The 18848-nt window shown below is 49.6% G+C and overlaps 8 protein-coding genes across 9 annotated transcripts; 5 read left to right on the forward strand and 3 right to left on the reverse strand.

Annotated features, from left to right (window-relative positions):
• The first annotated feature begins 175 nt into the window (after positions 1–175).
• PV06_08688 lies at positions 176–5539 on the forward strand. Of its 2 annotated transcripts, XM_016410054.1 has the most exons (3): positions 176–582; positions 643–4064; positions 4133–5539. In XM_016410054.1, the coding sequence occupies exons 1-2, from the start codon at positions 301–303 to the stop codon at positions 2239–2241; spliced, it is 1881 nt and encodes a 626-aa protein (XP_016259076.1). In that variant the 5' UTR covers positions 176–300; the 3' UTR covers positions 2242–4064; positions 4133–5539. The 2 variants fall into 2 exon arrangements, with proteins under 2 accessions (XP_016259076.1, XP_016259075.1); XM_016410053.1 differs by having other exon boundaries at positions 643–5539.
• PV06_08689 (uncharacterized protein) lies at positions 2440–3261 on the reverse strand (the record flags this gene model as incomplete). Its single annotated transcript, XM_016410055.1, has 1 exon — positions 2440–3261. One exon carries the CDS (start codon positions 3259–3261, stop codon positions 2440–2442), a length of 822 nt encoding a protein of 273 aa, XP_016259077.1.
• Positions 4085–5116, reverse strand: PV06_08690 (uncharacterized protein; the record flags this gene model as incomplete). The annotated part of the gene is made up of 1 exon (XM_016410056.1): positions 4085–5116. One exon carries the CDS (start codon positions 5114–5116, stop codon positions 4085–4087), a length of 1032 nt encoding a protein of 343 aa, XP_016259078.1.
• Positions 5540–6789: 1250 nt separating the features above from the next.
• On the forward strand, positions 6790–8116 carry PV06_08691 (uncharacterized protein). Its single transcript, XM_016410057.1, has one exon. The coding sequence runs from the start codon at positions 6944–6946 to the stop codon at positions 8045–8047; it is 1104 nt and encodes a 367-aa protein (XP_016259079.1). The 5' UTR covers positions 6790–6943; the 3' UTR covers positions 8048–8116.
• Positions 8117–9811: 1695 nt separating this feature from the next.
• Positions 9812–11662, reverse strand: PV06_08692 (uncharacterized protein; the record flags this gene model as incomplete). The annotated part of the gene is made up of 7 exons (XM_016410058.1): positions 9812–10477; positions 10529–10649; positions 10705–10932; positions 10978–11098; positions 11152–11205; positions 11274–11295; positions 11378–11662. 7 exons carry the CDS (start codon positions 11660–11662, stop codon positions 9812–9814), a joined length of 1497 nt encoding a protein of 498 aa, XP_016259080.1.
• A 790-nt stretch (positions 11663–12452) lies between these two features.
• PV06_08693 (50S ribosomal protein L4) lies at positions 12453–13568 on the forward strand. Its single transcript, XM_016410059.1, has 2 exons — positions 12453–12573; positions 12625–13568. Exons 1-2 carry the CDS (start codon positions 12493–12495, stop codon positions 13468–13470), a joined length of 927 nt encoding a protein of 308 aa, XP_016259081.1. The 5' UTR covers positions 12453–12492; the 3' UTR covers positions 13471–13568.
• Positions 13569–14218: 650 nt separating this feature from the next.
• PV06_08694 (uncharacterized protein) lies at positions 14219–15433 on the forward strand (the record flags this gene model as incomplete). Its single annotated transcript, XM_016410060.1, has 4 exons — positions 14219–14240; positions 14291–14519; positions 14594–14857; positions 14929–15433. The coding sequence occupies 4 exons, from the start codon at positions 14219–14221 to the stop codon at positions 15431–15433; spliced, it is 1020 nt and encodes a 339-aa protein (XP_016259082.1).
• A 595-nt stretch (positions 15434–16028) lies between these two features.
• PV06_08695 (uncharacterized protein) lies at positions 16029–18822 on the forward strand. The gene is made up of 3 exons (XM_016410061.1): positions 16029–16302; positions 16359–17347; positions 17407–18822. The coding sequence occupies exons 1-3, from the start codon at positions 16109–16111 to the stop codon at positions 18606–18608; spliced, it is 2385 nt and encodes a 794-aa protein (XP_016259083.1). The 5' UTR covers positions 16029–16108; the 3' UTR covers positions 18609–18822.
• The last annotated feature ends 26 nt before the right edge of the window (positions 18823–18848 follow it).

The following is an 18848-nucleotide window of genomic DNA, read 5'->3' on the forward strand; positions in this document are numbered from 1 at the left end:
AGTGTCGTTATAGGGCCCAATAGTTAAAGTTCTTTCCCTAAAGCCGCCTAATACAGTAGACACTTGTTAAGGTGCTTTGGGGCAGCTTTAGGCGCCTCTCGCCCCTGCCAAATACCGCTAGATGCGTCGTACTCCGAACCTTCAGAACAGCGGCCATGATCGGTCAGACCTATATTAACATCAAGGAGAATCTCAAGCACAACTTCGAGTGCAACTCAGCACAACTCATTCCCAATGAGCCTCTGAATCAGCGTCCTCTTCATTGTCCAGAAGTTTCCAGGTTCTTTTTGACCAGATGACATGAGATTCGGCCTTCTGTTGGGGGCAAATCAAGTGATTATCCGATACTCACCAAAGCCGCCTATCGCCGAGGCTCCACCTACGATCCAACCAAACCTCGCAGCTTTTTCTCGCAGCCAGCAGTCTTCAAAACACTCTCCAGTACATTCTTTGTTCACTCATCCATCATCCATCAGCATGCGCTCCGCTGCTGTTAGAGCCCTTCGGAATGCGAGGCTAAACTCTAGGCATACAAGACCGCTCATCCGAAACTATGCCACAGCACGAGATCCTCTGCACAAAGTGAGTTCTTGTCCTTCGTGATATCGTGTGATCGTTCTTCTGACCATTCTCTATCACCAGGACCCTGTCGAATTAGACCAAATCACAGAATTGCCGAATGGAGTCCGAGTCGCGACCGAATCGTTACCGGGACCTTTTGCTGGGGTGGGCGTGTACATTGATGCTGGGTCGAGATATGAAGACGAGTCGCTGCGCGGAGTCAGCCATATCGTGGATCGGCTAGCCTTCAAGTCCACAAAGACACGATCATCGGATCAAATGCTAGAGGGCCTCGAGTCTCTTGGTGGAAACATTCAATGCGCCTCTTCTAGGGAAGCTTTGATGTATCAATCTGCAACATTCAATTCCGCCGTCCCCAACACGATTGCGCTGCTCGCCGATACCATTCGAGACCCTCTCATCACCGACGTAGAAGTGGAACAGCAACTCGACACTGCCCAGTACGAGATACAAGAAATATGGTCTAAGCCTGACCTCATCATTCCCGAGCTGATGCACATGGCTGCATACAAAGACAACACGCTCGGCAACCCCCTCCTATGTCCTCAAGAGAGACTGGGTTATATTAATCGAGATCTCATTATGAAATATCGAAGCAGATTTTACAAACCAGAACGGATAGTTGTCGCCTTTGCTGGCATTGAACATGACTTGGCTGTGAAGTTGACGGAGCAATACTTTGGAGATATGGCCCGGACGGAGACTTCAACAAGCCAACCATCCGTTGGATCTACACCCACGGATACAGCAACCTCGAGTTCACAGTACCAAAATTCACAGCAATCTTCTACAAACAAATTCCTGTCAAAATTACCAGGATTTAGCAACTTTTCAACTTCGGCTACCCACCAAGCGACCGTCTCACCATTGGATCCATCACTGCTTCAGCCTGACCCGACGTCACTCTTCTCCCAACCGTCCCATTATACTGGAGGCTATCTAGCACTACCGACACTGCCTGTACCTCAGAATAATCTCTCCATACCGCTATCACACGTACATATCGCATTTGAAGCCTTACCGATTTCCTCGGATGATATCTATGCGCAAGCTACGTTGCAGACTTTACTTGGAGGAGGTGGATCATTCTCGGCTGGCGGACCGGGTAAAGGAATGTATTCGAGATTGTACACCAATGTGCTTAATCAGCATGGTTGGGTGGAGAGCTGCGTTGCGTTTAATCACAGTTACACCGACAGTGGCCTCTTTGGTATTGCTGCGGCATGCGAGCCTGGCCGTGTTGGACATATGGTCGATGTCATGTGTCGCGAATTGCAGGCACTCACTCTCGATTCTGGCTTTCCAAGTCTTCAGGCAGCGGAAGTCAATCGAGCGAAGAATCAACTACGGTTCAGTCTCCTCATGAACCTTGAATCACGTCTGGTAGAGTTGGAGGATTTGGGAAGACAAGTTCAGGTCCACGGCCGAAAAGTTGGAGTTAAGGAGATGTGTGACAAGATCGAAGCCCTCACCGTGGCTGACTTGAGACGTGTGGCGAGGCAGATCTTCACAGGAAAAGTGGACAATAGAGGCCACGGCACGGGTGCTCCTACTGTGGTCATCCAAGAAGGAGAAGATCCCAGTGGCAGAAAGATCAAGTCGATACCATGGGAAGATGTTCAATCCAGGATAGCCAGGTGGAAGCTAGGACGGTTGTAGGCCTCAGGTACGTCTACCTCTGGACTTTGTACTATCATATCAGAGCCTGGAGCTGTGGACCGGCGCAAAGGGTCCTCGATACCACTCAAACAATGTATTAACACCATTTCTTGTCGTGTTTCATTCTCATGCCATAAATTGCCGACGCTTCCTCGCCAAAATTTCTCATGAATCTACCAAATCGGGGCTTAAGCTTCACTACCCTTGCAGAGCGATCAAATCCCTTACGCCGCCATTTGCAGGAATTTGAGCACCGTTGATCCAGCGAGCCTCCTCGGTGGCAAGAAACCCCACCACGAAAGCCACATCTTCTGGATCTGCCACTCTTTTCTCTGCAGTACACTGTTGGATCATCATTTCTTGCGGATCATCAACAACGGAGCGGTATATATCGATAGCCTTCTGGAGGGCGTCGGTTTCAGTGGCCCCCACGCTGATGCTGTTGAAGGTTGCAAGTGTTTTGATTCCATATTGAGCGGCCAGCGATCTGGTGAAGCTATCTAGACCGGCTTTTGCAGCTCCATACAACATCATAGGGTCCGCAACCGCTTGCTTCGATGCGCAACTTGAGATGTTGATGACTCGACCACCTCTGGGAGGGAGATGTGGCAACACAGCAGCGATGATGTTGATGGGTCCGAACAGATCTCCCTGCATCATATCTCGAAAGTTTTCGACGGTGATTTTTTCGAAAGGCTCGAACATTGGCACCTTGGTGAGAACGGCGTTATTGACCAAAATGTCAATCGTCTTGGCCCCTAGTTCCTTTAGGACTCTGTCGACGAGCTGGGGTCCAACATGAGGATCGAGGAGGTCAGAGTGAATAGCAACGACTTTTGCCACACCGAGGCCTCGACACTTCTTGACGACCTCTTCAGCTAATTCTTTGTTGCTGACATAGGTTATGGCGAGAGCAGAAATTCCCTTTTTTGCAAACTGGATGGCACACGCAGCACCGATACCGCGACTACCTCCTGTCACTATTGCCGTCTTTCCTTCAAGAGACGTGGTAGATTGCATGCTTCGTTCACTTGGGCCTTTCGAACGTGAAATGGTCGTTTGTATCTTTACGAAGTTGCTGAGACGAGAGCGAGATATCTCAGAGCGGCCATGTGTGCAGGGACTGTCCTTTTAAGACATGCCTCAATGTAAGATTCGGCATTTCGCATTCGGGAATGACCACAAACGAACAAAACAGCACGCCTGATCCCTCATGGAGACCTCTACTTGTCGATGTCCTTCGCTCATCATCTTCAAAAGAACGCAATATCCAACCAGGAGAACGAGCTAGTTACCCTAAGGGGCTGGTCGATCAATCGCCTGTGGCTTACGCGTACGGAGGGAGTGACACGAATACACCAGAGTTTCTCACTGTCCGTAGGCCGCAACTCGCAAGTTTCGAAACTGGCCAGGAGTACTGCTCATCCTGGGGCAGTCTGTGTCTGCTAGAGGCTAAAATCACCGCAAGTCACAGGGATTTTTGAATACACAACTAGCCATTCTATCGCTCGACCCGCAATACAACACCTATGTTGGAGCCGATGGCCAGGATATTCTCACACAGAGTATTGAGTACGCGTCGAAAGAAAGGCCGTGCTTACCCGAGTCCATTTAAAGCGTTGCTGACAATGCTCCAAAGTACATTCGGATCAGCGGTGATAAGTACCTAGGATCAAAGTGGGTTCATTCTCGCACATCATGCATGCATGTATGCGCTTCCGACCCCAGTGCTGACATGCTCTGCGGTTCAATCATCAATGCAACGCAAACAGACCCTTCAACTTTTACTTCTGGTCGGCACCACAATGCCATCATGTTGCAATGTACGAGCAGTCTGTCTGGTCTATATCGTCACAATTAATTTCTTTGCACTGACACCTTGACCCATCAGATCAACCGCGTGTTGCACGGTTTCCAACCCATGGCCCACCACTTCTGGCGGTGGCATGCACTTGATGTCTCCTGACTTGAGTGCTTGATCCAACCATGGCCAGATGGACAAACCGATGCTTGCCTTGCCAGCCGCAGAATTGGTCATCACCTTGACGCCGTGTGTCGCGCTCTGTTCAGCACCAGGTCTGACGGAAGCAACCACCTTCATCTTTGCGTCGGACCTATCCAAGATTTCGCATACTTTGTCCAGCGTCGAGTCTTTGGAGATGGCATCATAAGCACCCACCACGTCCTTTCCCTTCAAGAATTCGACAATATCATCGACGACCGCGGGGTTGTTGTGGTCGAAGGTCACTTTTGCTCTGAGACTCTTGACCATGTCATGGTTTTTGGCGCTCGCAACCGCAACCACATCGTAACCGGCCAGCGCTGCCAGCTGTACACCACAGCTTCCGACGCTGCTGCTCGCGCCCCACACAAGAAGGGTTTTGTTTTTGCCCGCGTCACGCCCCGCAGCAGGCATCGCCAGCCCCAGGATGTCCGGAGCGAAGATGCAACTTGCCGCCGTGTACACGCCGAGAGGAAGGACGACTGCGTCGTTGTAATCGAGACGTGCTGGGACATGCGCGATGGCCGGCATCTTCAAGACGACGTACTCTTGGAATCCGGAGTAGGCGTACGCTCCGTCCTTCAACAGGAGCGGGGTGGAGGCGCCAATGACACGGTCGCCGACGGAGAACTTGGAAGTGAGGCTGGGGTGGACTTCCACGACTTCCCCTGCGACATCGCAGCCTAGTATTGCAGGGTAGGTGGTCAGGAGGAGGCCTCGTTCCTGAATGAAATGGTCGGCAGGGTTGATGGCGACGGCACGGGTGCGGATGGTCAGTTCGTCTTCTCCCGGTGACGAGTATGGAACCGAGGTGACGTGCATTGTAGGTGATTGTTTCGAGGGGACGACCGCGGCACTGTTGGTCCGTGTCATTTTGATTGACGAGGTGTTGGTTTGAGATGGGTGGGAACAAGGTCAAGGACAGCAAGGAGTGAGTGTTCGAAGAGGGTGTATGAAAGTTGCGAGTCCCACGACTATAGGTGTCCGTACCAGAATCTATGAGCGAGTCTTAGGTTTCAACGACTTGTGCCAGATACGTGACCTTTTATACACCCAAGGTATAGTTGTTCCTTATCATCACATATAACACCGCAAAGTCCGCCCGGATTTAATATATCACACGCTTCACGATGGGGGGAATGCCCCCTGATACCCTCTGTAACCCATTGGTGTGCTCTTCAAGGGATAATGACCGACACCACGCCATGAGATGGAGACACCGGAGACAGCAGATTGGCAGCATCACCGTCAGGGTTGTTGTGTTCAATGAAATAGACACGAGTACGAGTCTTGGTTAGTCTCGGTGGAATCTCGAGACAATCTTGTAGAAAACCAGAGAGACAAAAAATGTTGCAATCATAGTCCCACCTCATATAGTCGACGACTTTCCTCAAAGAGGCTCGTATCGCCGAATCCGGATTAGTCCGGGCACTGTACAGTAAATCTTGGTCCATCCCATCCCCCGTCCTGGGACTCTGATCCTTACCTACATGTTGATCCGTATCTTTAAACCTCTTGTTCTTTATTTCTCTGTACAGTAACCTTTCCATCCCCTACTATATGCAGATATTACTTCTGCGTCCTACCATGAGAAGTGTGAACAGTTGATTCCTTTTCGAGGCGACTCCATGCCAAAAAAAAAGAACAGTTGCCGAATTACATCCGTACTCATACTCTAGAGATACAATTTTGTTCATCAATGACGCCTGGCGTTCTTTTTTTTCAAATTCCCTCTACCAGGTCGCCGAGCTTCTTTCCCATTTCCTATCAATGCCGCCTGATTTATTTTCCATTCCCTCTATCAACGCCACCTGATTTCTTTCGTATAGTATCATCAAGGCCGAAAATCCCTACCTCATACTTCAAAAGGACTCGTCCTCGCCCATGGCCATCCCCTCAACCGAACGTACACGGGTGTCAGTTGTAAGCATAACATCATAATCATCCACAAAACGGAATAGTAATGGGTGGGCGCTGGGTGACATTCAAAAAATTGAAATCTGAAACGAACCCCGAGTGTCGAGCGTGAACGCAGTTTCTAAGAACATGTAGGTCCTTGCCATGATATTCATCTTAACAGTTTCATGTGGAGATATCCAGGGCCCCGATCATTGACATCTCTTTTGAAGAATTTCAGAATCAATAAATACCATTTAATGAATGCAATCAGGAGGTGAAAAACAGGGCCCAGGACGAGGTTGGACGATGATCTTTGTATACCTGATTTTGGTGACACGTCCTGACACGGATACCCCGCCGTAATACGAGCACCAGTGACCAAGTCCTCGTATTCTTTCGTATGGCGGCGTAATGATTACGGCTAATGTGCGATCTCGGATGACGTTGACGACCACAATTTTGTCTCTGGTTGCCCTATTGTCTTTCCAGGCCAGAGAGAGGATTGAGATGAATTGAAAACTCAGGCAATGATTCAACTCTATCACTCAGCTCGAGCTCACGATCGACGAGCACGGTCAAAGAATGAGGCCCCCAATGCGTCCACCCTTGAAGCCATGATTGGCGTCCCAGAGATAGAGATGACGATGCCCTCATATCTACTGTTGCACCGGGTCAAGTATCATCCCACCCAAGTCAACCGCTATTTAACAAGGTATGTAAACCCGATGGTTTGTCCTCCCTTGCAAATCCATCTTCCATCCTCTTCTCCGTCACAACAAGTTCAGCATCACAACCCCGACGATGTCAATGACAAAGGCGCAAACCTCGACCACTTCATCAGTAACCATGACGGGTGATGATGAACGCGTCGAAGGAATATTCAACTATTGGTCGAGACCCTCTCCTCCAGCCGTGGAAGAAGTCTTTTCCGTCTTCAATGGGACATCTTCCAGTCAAAAATCTGTTCGATGTGACGTGTCCGACATTCGAACGCACGGCCTGTCATCTTTCCACCTGGCCAGCCACGGGTTTCAGATTCTGCGACACTCTTCTTCTCTACTCCCCCCGCAGACGGATCGTATCCCCGATTTCCACGACGATCAAACCACCAAGGACCTCTACTGGCCCGAGGTCACCTCTCTGATTCAGTCGACCCTGAAAGCCCGTAGCGCCATCGCCATCACAACCACGGTGAGGGACGTCAGTGAGGTCGTCGAAACGAATCAAAACCACGGGAATCCCCGCGCGAACAAGAACCAGCGTTTCCAGCCTTTCACGGTCGTCCACGGAGACTATACCCCTCCCGGAGCCAGAGGGCACATGCGTGCCATGCTGCCGACGTTCTTCGAGGACAATGGGATGTCGGGCAGTAACACCCCCGCCGAGCGGGAAAGGTTCTTCAGCCTGAGGGACCAAATCATCAAGGCGGAAGACGAAGCCATGGCTCGAGAAGGCGGTGTCACGGATCAATGGTCGTGGAGCGGCGAGAACTATGCCGGACCGCGTTGGATGATGCTGAGCGTCTGGAGACCCCTTGAGACCGTGCATAGAGACCCACTCGCCGTCATGGACCCCAAGTCTCTCCTCCTCAAACCAGGCCAAGAAGGAAAACCACCGTATGCGTTGTTCACCCGCATGTACAGAGACAGGCCCGGCTTCGAAAAGGAATACCAATCCGAGAACCTACTGCCATTGGCACCCGAAAACGGTGCGGATCACAAGTGGTACTACATCAGTGAGCAGAAACCCGACGAGGTTTACGCGTTGAAGTTGTTCGACAGCGAGGCACAGAAGCAGGACAGTAACGTCGCCCCTTGGGTCGCACACAGTGCATTCCCCCTACCTGGTCAGGAAGGGAGAGACGCGAGGAAGAGTGTGGAGATTAGAGTCATGGTGATTTTTTGATACTCGGGACCTAGAGTGTTTCGTTCTAGTACATTTCAAGGTGCAATCCCAAAGTGAGAAATCATTGCGGTATATACATATCCTGTATCGGATCTAAATAGCTACTATCCACCCCGTCTTGGAGATTTTCGATCTACCCGAGAGCTCTCATTGACATACGGGGGGATCCTCTTTCTGGGGGCTGATACCCCACATATCCAAAGGTAGAAGACGGTCTGAGGCTGCCAGTAGTAGAAACTCTACCATGGAGTGATTTCGTTTATATATATTCTCATTTAACCCATACGAAATATCTGTGTGTTGCATGAGTCCTTTTGAATATTTTACTAGGTACTCCACAAAGTACAATGTCTAGTAATACTGCGACCACCACCACCACCACCACCACCACTGCCCTGGTCCTTCCCGACATAGACAAACCCCTACTTCTCCGACAAGTCCAACTCAATGGACCTTTGCAGGATGAGGTTCTCGTCGAGATTCAAGCCACCGGAATCTGTCATACAGATCTATCGTGTATGAATGGGACACTTCCAATATCATCCACTCCGGCCGTCTTGGGCCACGAAGGTGCCGGTATCGTCCTGTCGGTAGGGACCCACGTCCAACACGTCAACCCGGGAGACAAGGTCCTCTTGAGTATCAATCACTGTGGGGGTTGCGTCCATTGTTCTTCTGGACACCCGAATTATTGTGTTGAAGGGATGCCTAGGAATTTTGGCGGTGGACGATCATCACGACGCCTCGACTCGGACAAAGTCGAAGGTGGATCATCTTTTGCTCATACTATACACCTTGTTGGAAATGATGTACCGTCGTCGTCGTCGTCGACGGCAACACCGTGTTTCGGTAATTTCTTCGGACAAAGTTCATTCTCACGACTGGCCATCGTGAATGGTTCTTGTGCCGTCAAGGTTCCACGAGAAACGGATCTAGCATTGTTTGCTCCCTTGGGGTGTGGAATCTCAACCGGAGTAGGTTGTGTGTTGAACACTCTCGACGTCCAACCTCGTTCTACCGTCGCCGTCTTTGGAGCTGGAAGTGTAGGGTTGGCTGCAGTCATGGCGGCTCGCCTGAGAAAAGCCGACGTGATAATAGCGGTCGATCTCCGTGAGACCAGACTGGAACTGGCGAAAAACTTGGGCGCAACCCATGTAATCTGTGCTGCAAAGGAAGATGTGCTGGCCAGAATCAATCAAGTGACAAAAACAGATGAGGGTGTCAACTACGCTGTCGACTGTACAGGTGTTCCAGCAGTGATCGAGACCATGATGGATTGTTTGGCTATACGGGGTCGTGCGGCCCAGGTGGGAATACCGACACCCGACAAGACCGTACCCGTCAAGATTCTACAACACCTCCTCAAGGGACAACAGTACGTGGGTTGTGCCGGGGGTGATTGTGTTGCGGGTGAGATGATACCGTATCTCTTGACCCAGCAAAAAGAGGGCAAGTTTCCTCTGGAGAAAATGGTTTCGTATTACGATGTCAAGGATCACCAAAGAGCTTTTGATGATGTCAAGTCGGGAAAGGTGGTCAAGGCAGTGATTAGTTGGGATTCCCTTCCGAGTTGTATACAATAGACTCGAAAATATTGGTTGGACATCTGCAATACACACCTGGGAAGACGACATGTATCGAAAAGGTGTTGAAGATGAGAATATCACAAGGGCAAAAGAACAATTCTTGGATTCACATTGAACACCATCACTGGCGCTTGAACCATGAGAGCTGTGGTGCTCAGAGTTCTGGATTCGTTTGTTGTTAGCTTCTAGCCAGTTCCTCGTGGAACCTCTTCGTCCCCATACCACTTGTGTCGTATCCATTCTCTTCGAGATATCCCTTGAACCTGTCGTCTTCCTCCTCAATCATATCCTGTCCGACATTGGGAAGACCAAAGAAAGCCACGACGGCACTGAAGATGCACAAGCTGCTACTGACCCAGAACGGATATTGTCCTTGCTTGACCTTGTCGCCACCAGCGGCATCGATCAACAGTGGGAATACATATGTGCCGACGAACGCTCCGACTTTGCCCCACGCCGCTGCGATCCCATAAAACTGACCTCGGATGGGTGTGGACGTGAGCTTCGAAGCGAGCAGACCGATGTTGTCCCCTGGGCCGACTTCGCCCAGGGCCATGAACAATCCAGTCAAGATGATGAAGCCGGCGACTCGTGAAGGTTGATTGAGCTCGCCATATGCCCCTGTCATGGCAAACCCGACAATGCCCTGCAAGAAGACTCCCAATATCAGACCCCATTTCGGACCGATCCAGTCAGACAAGAAAGCACCAAAGAAGGATCCAGGAAGCCAGAAACTGTTGATGGCGGTCGCCATGCCGAAAGATTTCCAGAGTGGAGCGTCACTAGGGAGGATAAACACCAGCCAGGAGGATGCAAAGATGCCGAAAGAGTAAGCAGAGAAGTTCTGAGGAACGTTCAGTTTCGTGATTCGAATCCGTAGAACCGATTCACTTACGTAGACAAACCAGATGATAGAGATGACGGTAAGACGCCACCAGTAAAACCTAACAATTAGTTTGATTGGAAATTTGTGCATCTTGTTTCGCTTGTACTGTTCTGGTTCTTGTAGTTTGATACTGTGCAGGTTTAGGATGGGCTACACATACACCTTGGGGTCCGTGAAGAACGTACCGAAGATATAACAGGCTCAACGGTGGGATCGCGCCCAAAGCCAGGCATATTCTCCACGCTGCTCGAAGGTGGCTTTCGCCCGTTGCAAGAACGACAATCATCGGAACAAAAGCGCTGATGACAAAACCGAGGTCGATTTGGAAATCGGTTGCGAATATGAACCAGCGATTTCGGTGTCCTGTTTTCAACTCGCCGGTGGACTCTGCGGCACCGACGGACCCTGCCGGGCTGTGCGATGTCAGGTGGATTGATTCCAGCAGCGAGACAACGTACTATTCTCCTCCGATACCCAATCCAATAAGAAATCGATAGGCTGAAAGAGCTGCAAACAAGCCTTGCGGACTCCCGCCAGCGCCATATGAGCCCGCGCAAAGGATGGAAAAGAGGATCAGGACTGTAGTATTCATTAGGTTGCAGTAAAGAGATTAGTAGGTGGAGGAAACGTACTGATTGTTGATATGAGTAAGGAGTTTCGTCGAGACCAATGATCACTCAAGACACCTGACGAGTATGAGCTCCTTCAAGCAATAAAAGTCGAGTGGAGATCGCCTCTGAGCAGTGAACCGTACCGAAGAAGAGATGACCAACGACCTGCAGACCATGAGATACATTTCCTTATATTATGAACCATGCATGCAGTATGGCCGAGACTTATTGCAATGAGCATACTTACTGTACCTGCGAATGCAATGCTCGGCACCGCACTTTTGGCAGATGACGAAGTGTAAGCGTCGCCATAGATCAGCTGCAACATGGTCGACACCGATCCAATGACACCGTTGAGGTAGCCATCAGAGAAAAGGCCTGCACCACAAGCAATAGTAGGCCAGGACCTTTCCCATCTGCCCTTTGGCACTTCCGCTAGCGGGTTTATGTTTAAGGCGACATTCTGCTCTTGATCAGTGACATAGTCGGGAGACGACCGGAGATCCGTTTCGTGCACTTCCTTGTTGTCCATTGCACAGAAACCCTACTATTTTAATCAAAGAAAGGATGGAGATGTAGGGAAAAGGAATTGTCGGCGTTAGTCTGCGGGAAAAGATACTCGTTCACGACGGATGGGAAGATAGAATTTCTCTCGTAGCCGAATCCGGGCTTCAGCTCACCTACTTATAGCAATAAACGCGTGACTTGCAGGGCACTTATACGAGTGGATGATGGAAGGGATGAAGCCTGAAAAGGCGTGTGGTTACAGTGTCCTGGAAAAAAAGACTTTTGTGCCCAATCAATGCGCGATGTTCGAGCACAGGGTTGAACCGGCTGCTAGCCAATGATCTAGGCCTGGATGTACCATCGACAGCGAGTGTAAGTGATTATCGACAAGATCCTCGGGATCGAATCATAGTTGTTTTACTGAACATAGAAATCTTCGCGTAGCAGAGAAACATGGCGGGCCCCGCGATATATCTTAAGAGGCTGGATGGATGGCGGTAGAGGTGGGCATCTTATCTCATGGCCTTGCAATGCACAGAGATCTCACGATAAGCCTTGAAACATGAACTTCGAAGGCCAAAGCAGTATCGCATATGGCATGAACCTGATAAACCTTGAAAGGTTTGGTCATGCTGATGTTGGTTGGCATGATTTTGGGAAGAAGAAGCAGCAAGAACAGGCTACAAAATGATCTCTCAGCCTTGCGAACTGACGAGGCTGTACTAAAACGTGACTTGGCCTTGGCATATCGGACTTTTGCAGTTGCATCTTTCCGATGCTGCGAGGCTTCAGATACACTTCTTTTAAGGTGCAGTGTTTAAGAATCAACGGTGGCACTGTCACTGGAGACAAAAGATGGCGCATAATACTGCGTCCCATAACCTCCTCAATCTTTCTAGAGGATTCAAAAGGCTCAACGTTTCTGACCCATTGACGGTATGCGCTTCTCTAAAGATTTTTGTCTTTGCTTGACTAACCACTTACCAGCAATGCCTTGCACCTCGATTGACCCGCACGTTTGCCTCTCAAACAGACCTACCTGTGGCCGACACTGCTAAAGACATCCGAACCGGAATCAACGCCTCAAACCCCTCGACTGCCCCGTCATCAACTGCCTACACCCTCGAAACCCCGATCATCAAGACCATATATTCCTGGCCGACTTTAGAACCCAAACAGTTTGGATGGTATAGACCCCAGCTTCTCGATGCTCCGATGCGTCGAGATATTTTGCACCGAGCAGTCATATATGAAGCCGACGCATCACGTCAAGGTACCGCCAGCACAAAATGGCGATTCGACGTTCACGGCAGCAACCGCAAGCTATACCAGCAGAAAGGTACCGGAAGAGCTCGTGTACGTGACAAGAAGTCACCCATCAGAAGAGGTGGAGGTGTCGCTTTCGGACCGCATCCGAGGGACTTCTCGACAGAGCTACAACGCAAGGTCTATGCGCAGGCGTTCAGGGTCGCCTTGAGTTATCGTCATCGGAAAGGCGAACTGGTAATTTTGAACAACAAGATCCAACTGCCATCAGAAGATCTTGGTGCCCGATGGTTGAACAATCTGTTCGAAGCGAATCATTGGGGCAAAGCTCATGGAAGAAGTCTACTGGTCACTGCGACACGCGAGGAGAAGGAGCCAAGAATTTTTGACGAGATGGATCAAATTGGCGAACATGGTGTTCTCAAGGACTTTGAAGATGTTGACGTTAAGGATTTGTTGGAGACTGGTCGCGTTGTAATCGAGAAGGAAGCGCTCGTCTCGCTGCTAGTGAGACTTGGGGGTTTTAGTCCAGACGAGCTCAGACCTGTTTATACTGACACCCTGTAAAATATGTACCTATAGAAGGAAACTTTGGAACCTTTGGTGAATCTGGCCTCGGTAAATCATAGGAAGCAACATCTTCGACACCACGTCGTGAAATTGCCAAATTGATTCGTAAGATGGGTTGGCATTATGGTAGATATGCATTGAGTATTTACATACGAAGTGGAAAAAGAGCTCGACAGGAAGTAGGTACTGCTGGCTGTTCAGTCCTAGAGCCCATTCCAAACGCGACAGATACGTCAAGATGTCAGCCCCTTTACCGGGAGCCTTGCTCGGTGAAGTCCCGGGAGACACCGACGAAAAAGACCCTTCACGGCAACCTTGATCGGTCGTTCTCAAATACAATGCAGAAGCAAAGTCCGAATTACATACAATGGAGCACCCTCGACCCATCCAACTTGAACCATAGAAGTGATTAGAGGTTTGTGATCCTCACAGATTTCCTTGTGGGTCTGGATTTCGCGGTCCAGGTCCGAACACATACGCAATACACAGCCATTTCAAGCGAAGAGGTTCTTAGTGACCAGGTCAAAGGCGGTTTCTTGATTTCCCGGACTTCGAGTATAATACGGATCGATGCGTTTGTCCTGGCTCGACTCCAATCACCAGCGAACGATCATCACAACTCGTATATTCCGTGCTATCTCTTCGGTTCAACGCATGATTTTCATATTATCTTCAACGATACCTCGCCTTTCCATCTCAGAAACTTGTCACGAGCTTAAAAGAAGCCAAAGCAACATTACTCAAAATGGCGACAGTTGTCCATATCGGTAGGCCTTTTTGAACTTTTTGCTGACTCGAGCTAATCACACAAGAACAGTCATGTTTAGATTTCGACCTGAAATTACACACGAGCATAAGGAGGTTTTTCAAAGAGAATTGAAGAAGTTGAAGAGACTATCTTGTGTCAAGGATCATCATTTATTAGTCGGTGGTCCTTCGGTGACCGATCCCATATCACGAAGCCAGGGCTACCAATATTGTCTTGTGAGCTACCATCACAATTTGAAAGCATTAGAAGAGTATCAGGCCAGTACTGAGCACCATGAGTATGTATATTGGACCCTGGATGTTCCACTCTCTGTTTAGAATCTCAGGAAATGGACTGACCTCTATGATTCAGGGTGACAAACAAGCTCGTGTGGCCTTTTATAGATAATGTTTGCAGGTTTGACTTTGAAGTTTCATCAGAAGACGAACATATGGTTTCCAATGTGATGCGAGGATCTGAGGAAGGAAACTTGATCAGAAATGACTCAGGGAGCGTCACTATTCCAACAAAGGGTCTTTTGCAGTGCAGAGGGCTCGAGTTTCCAGACTCCAACTTGACGTATCAGGTGTTACAAGATGCTTCCAAGGGGAAGTATGCCGTCGGGGCCTACAACTGGTGAAGAAACTCCTCTATACTGTCCTGGATCTATTGTGGCGACTGACAGACACATGTTTCAAAACATATAGTTATAATGACGATGGTGTTATAGCAGTCATCCGCGCCGCAGAGAAGAAGAAATCACCCGCCGTCATCCAACTGTTCCCCTGGACTTTACGTTTTCAAGGGCCTGAGTTTGTGAAATATGTGGTGAGTGCTGCACACTCTGCATCGGTACCTATTGCAGTACATCTGGATCACTGTATCAAACAAGAAGACATCGAACTCGCCCTGACACTTCCTTTCGACTCAATCATGATTGATGCGGCAACACTGGATGAGAACGATAACGTAGCACTGTGTGCTGAAAACGTTCGACGAGCCAGCAGAGTCGGTATCACGGTGGAGGTCGAGATAGGCCGAATAGAAGGCGGTGAGGATGGTCTTCCCAACGTGGATCAAGGCGCCATTCACACCGATCCGCAGAGAGCGAGAGAGTTCATGTCGAAAACGGGTGCTCACTTTCTCGCACCCAGCTTCGGTAACATACACGGTGGCTATCCTCCTGGGGGGCTGAGAAGTCGTGGGATTTGACCTTGTAGGTTACAAATCGCTATCCAGTTTCGTCTTTACTAACGCAATGATTCTAGACTGCAATCTGTTCAACGAGCTGTTACTGATGCCGTACCAATTGTTGCACATGGGACGTATCCGGTATCAGATGAAGCGTTCTCAAAACTCGTTGCGTGTGGAGTGAGCAAAATCAATGTCAATCGCACCGTGCGCGACGAGTATACGAAATTCATGGCGGAGAATGCTGGGAAACTGGAGCTGACCACTTTGAAGCTCCAAGGTGTAGATATCTACATGAAATCGGTGGAACGAGTTATGGATCTTTTTGGGTCGTCGGGCAAAGCAGTATAATGTGAGATCATGCTAGACAACAACCATGACACGCATCTTGCCTCGTCTCTGGATAACACCCTCTTTGACGAAGTAAGTATGGCTAGAATCAAACTCCTTGAAAGTCCGCACTTCATATCAATGCTCAATGTGGAGCCAACTCGGACCAGATCCGATAGACACGCGGAATCAATCCGACTCCTGATTTCGCTTTCGTCTCGGACTCTCCCGAATTTTCTCATCTCAAAGCACTCAGACTTGCAATTCAAACAGAGACTTTTGTTGACGGACCGACCGATTAGTGCTTTTCCGTACCCTTCGGTGATTGCAACTCGTTTGCATCGATGGCCTCGCTACCCTGTGAACATGCCATCTTCAATCCGAGATACAGATGTCTTCCTAGCGCATAAAAGTCCGACGGACGCCAGGAGGAAAAAAAGGCCAGGCGCGTGCACACGATGCAGAAATCGGAAAGTGAAATGTGACGGGCGATTACCCGTGTGTGGAAGTTGTGTTAAGGCAAGGACCGAGTGTGATGTCAACACCGCCTCAGCCCAAAGGTGAGTTTGAATATATGTGAGGCTACTGTACATTTCTTGGGCTGATTGTGGACAAGGGAAAGCCTCCTTAACAGGATCCAATATCTTGAGGCACTTGTCAAGGATAATGGGTTGGAGGATAGCCTCTGGACTGAGGCGAGCACAGGGGCGAATGTCAACATCCAGTCCGCGACATTACCGCAGGAATATGTGCGGCCATCCAGAGATACCCTGGCTCAAGACAACACTCCAACCTCGCATCAAGGTCCCGGGACGACTGTCAATCAGGGCAGACAACAGCCCATAACCAACGTTGTATCATCACCATCGACAAGTTTTGCCGCAAATGTCAGCACTGGGACCTCTCCATGTGGCACAGACAACTCTGCAATAAGTGTCCAACAGCCTATTGCGCACGAGGTCGGAATGCTGTCCCTCTCGAACTCTGTAGAGCCCAAGTACATTGGACCATCTTCGGGGGTTACATTCGCGAGGTTGATTTATGCCGCAGTACCAGGATTTCAGGGTGTTCATGCCAATCTGGCCAACCAAAGCCAAGGTGGAAACCAAGACTCTTCCGTCGAGCAAACCGCTGGAGCTTCACTGCCTAGCGTTAGGGATATGCATCGCTTCATCAACGCGTATTTTGATACGATACATTTCCTCTATCCTTTTTTGAGTATTACAAATTTTTCAAAGACAGCTGAAAAGATACGGCGCTTCCAAACTCAGCTATCGCAGTCATCTACAGATGCCACAAAATCAGATGTACGAACCATCGATCACATCGACCATGCCCAGCTCTTTCTAGTCCTTTTTCTGGGAGCCAATGTGCTTGAGACGCGGCTATCTCAAGATTTCAATTCAGAGAGCTTCCTCGCTACAGCTATGCTTCATGTCTCATTTGTTAGCCTCCACGAAAGTCTACGAGGGTTGCAGACCCTTCTTCTACTCACTTTGAGCAGCCTCCATTCCCCACGCGGCTTGAACGCCTGGTTTCTCAAGTCAACCATCCTGGCGGGATGCATTGACCTCGGGCTGCAGCGGAAGAACAACGTCAGCACTCGTAAGTAGTACCGCTTCCATATTCTGGTCGTTTTCAGACGTATAACGTCTTATATATAGCCCAACCAACATCTTCGGATATTGAAGAGCATCAGATCCGCAGCGGCGTCTTCTGGTCTGCTTACTCTCTGGACCGAACCCTGAGTGTGGTTCTAGGGAGACCTCTTACTTTTCGTGACGAGGCTCTAGACGTCGAATTTCCTGGCGCACTGGGTTCCGATGAAGTTGACCATGACGCCAGCAGAGTCTATGCTACGACATCGAATCAGGACGACGAGCCTGCCCGGAAGAGACAACGGATGATGCAGACTCCTGGAACGCCCGCGGTTTACTCATTCCGCTTTGATCGCATTTTTGCAGAGATCAAACTCATGCTGTACAGAGTGGCCCAGTCTCCTTCTCGGTTTCCCTGGCCTACCGACTTTGGAGAATGGCAAACGAGGACACATACCACATTGTCCCAATTATTGGAGGATGCTCATCAAGACCTTGACCGCCTGGACTCTTCCGACTCTGCTCCTTCACACGGGACGCATGATAATGCAGTGCTGTCGCTGGAGCTCAAATATCACCAGGCGATCATGCTCATGTATCGGCCTAGCCCGGCCATACCTCGCCCGTCCGCATGGGCTTTGAAATATTGCTTCGAAAGTGCGGTGGGGACGATCCAGGCCCAAGCCGAGTTACACCGTTTTGGGAACTTTGCGAATTCGTGGTTGAACGCCCACACGGTGTTCATCTCAGGGATTACCATCTGTTACTGTTTCTGGGTCAGTCAACAGGTCAGGACCATGACAACCTCAACTTCGTTCACGTATTACACCGACATGGTGAGGCGACTATTGAAAAGCCTAAGCACGACGTGGTTGGTGGCCAGCAACGCCTTGCAGAAATTTGAGGCTCTGGTACGGTTGACAGAGAAGTCATCTTCTCAATTACGTACATGTACGACGACGGAGACTGTGAATCATGGTCGAACGACAGCAGGTACTGATGATGGTGGTGACCATGGTACCACGCAGCAGCAGCAGCAGCAGCAGCAGCAGCAACCTGGCTTGATGAAATCAGGGGTTCACCATCAACAAGGATCCTCTTCCTCCCCATGGCCTCCTTTGCCACAAGTCGATTTCTCGTCTACTGAAGATCAGATAGATTGGTCAAACTTCGACGTCGAGTATGATAATACCAATGTATGGCCGAAGGAGTTGCAGGAAGTGCCAGATTGGTTTTCTTTGGAGGATTGGTTGAATGATTATGCATAAGATGACTGTACTAGTATGGGAGAACTTGATCAAACTTGAATAAGCACTAAAGTTCAGGAGGGGAGCGAAAAAAGAGAACAAGCGTATACAAACAAATCATGGAATGAATTGTACATGTGGAACATAGCTCAAGTTAAAGGCACCCGAGGTCGTTTCAGGTCAGGTCAGGTCAGGTCAGGTCAGGTCAGGTCAGGTCAGGTCAGGTCAGGTCAGGTCAGGTCAGGTCAGGTCAGGTCAGGT

The sequence above is a fragment of the Exophiala oligosperma genome (genome assembly GCF_000835515.1).
Source record: "Exophiala oligosperma strain CBS 72588 unplaced genomic scaffold supercont1.9, whole genome shotgun sequence".
NCBI classification, from domain to species: Eukaryota; Fungi; Ascomycota; class Eurotiomycetes; order Chaetothyriales; family Herpotrichiellaceae; genus Exophiala; species Exophiala oligosperma.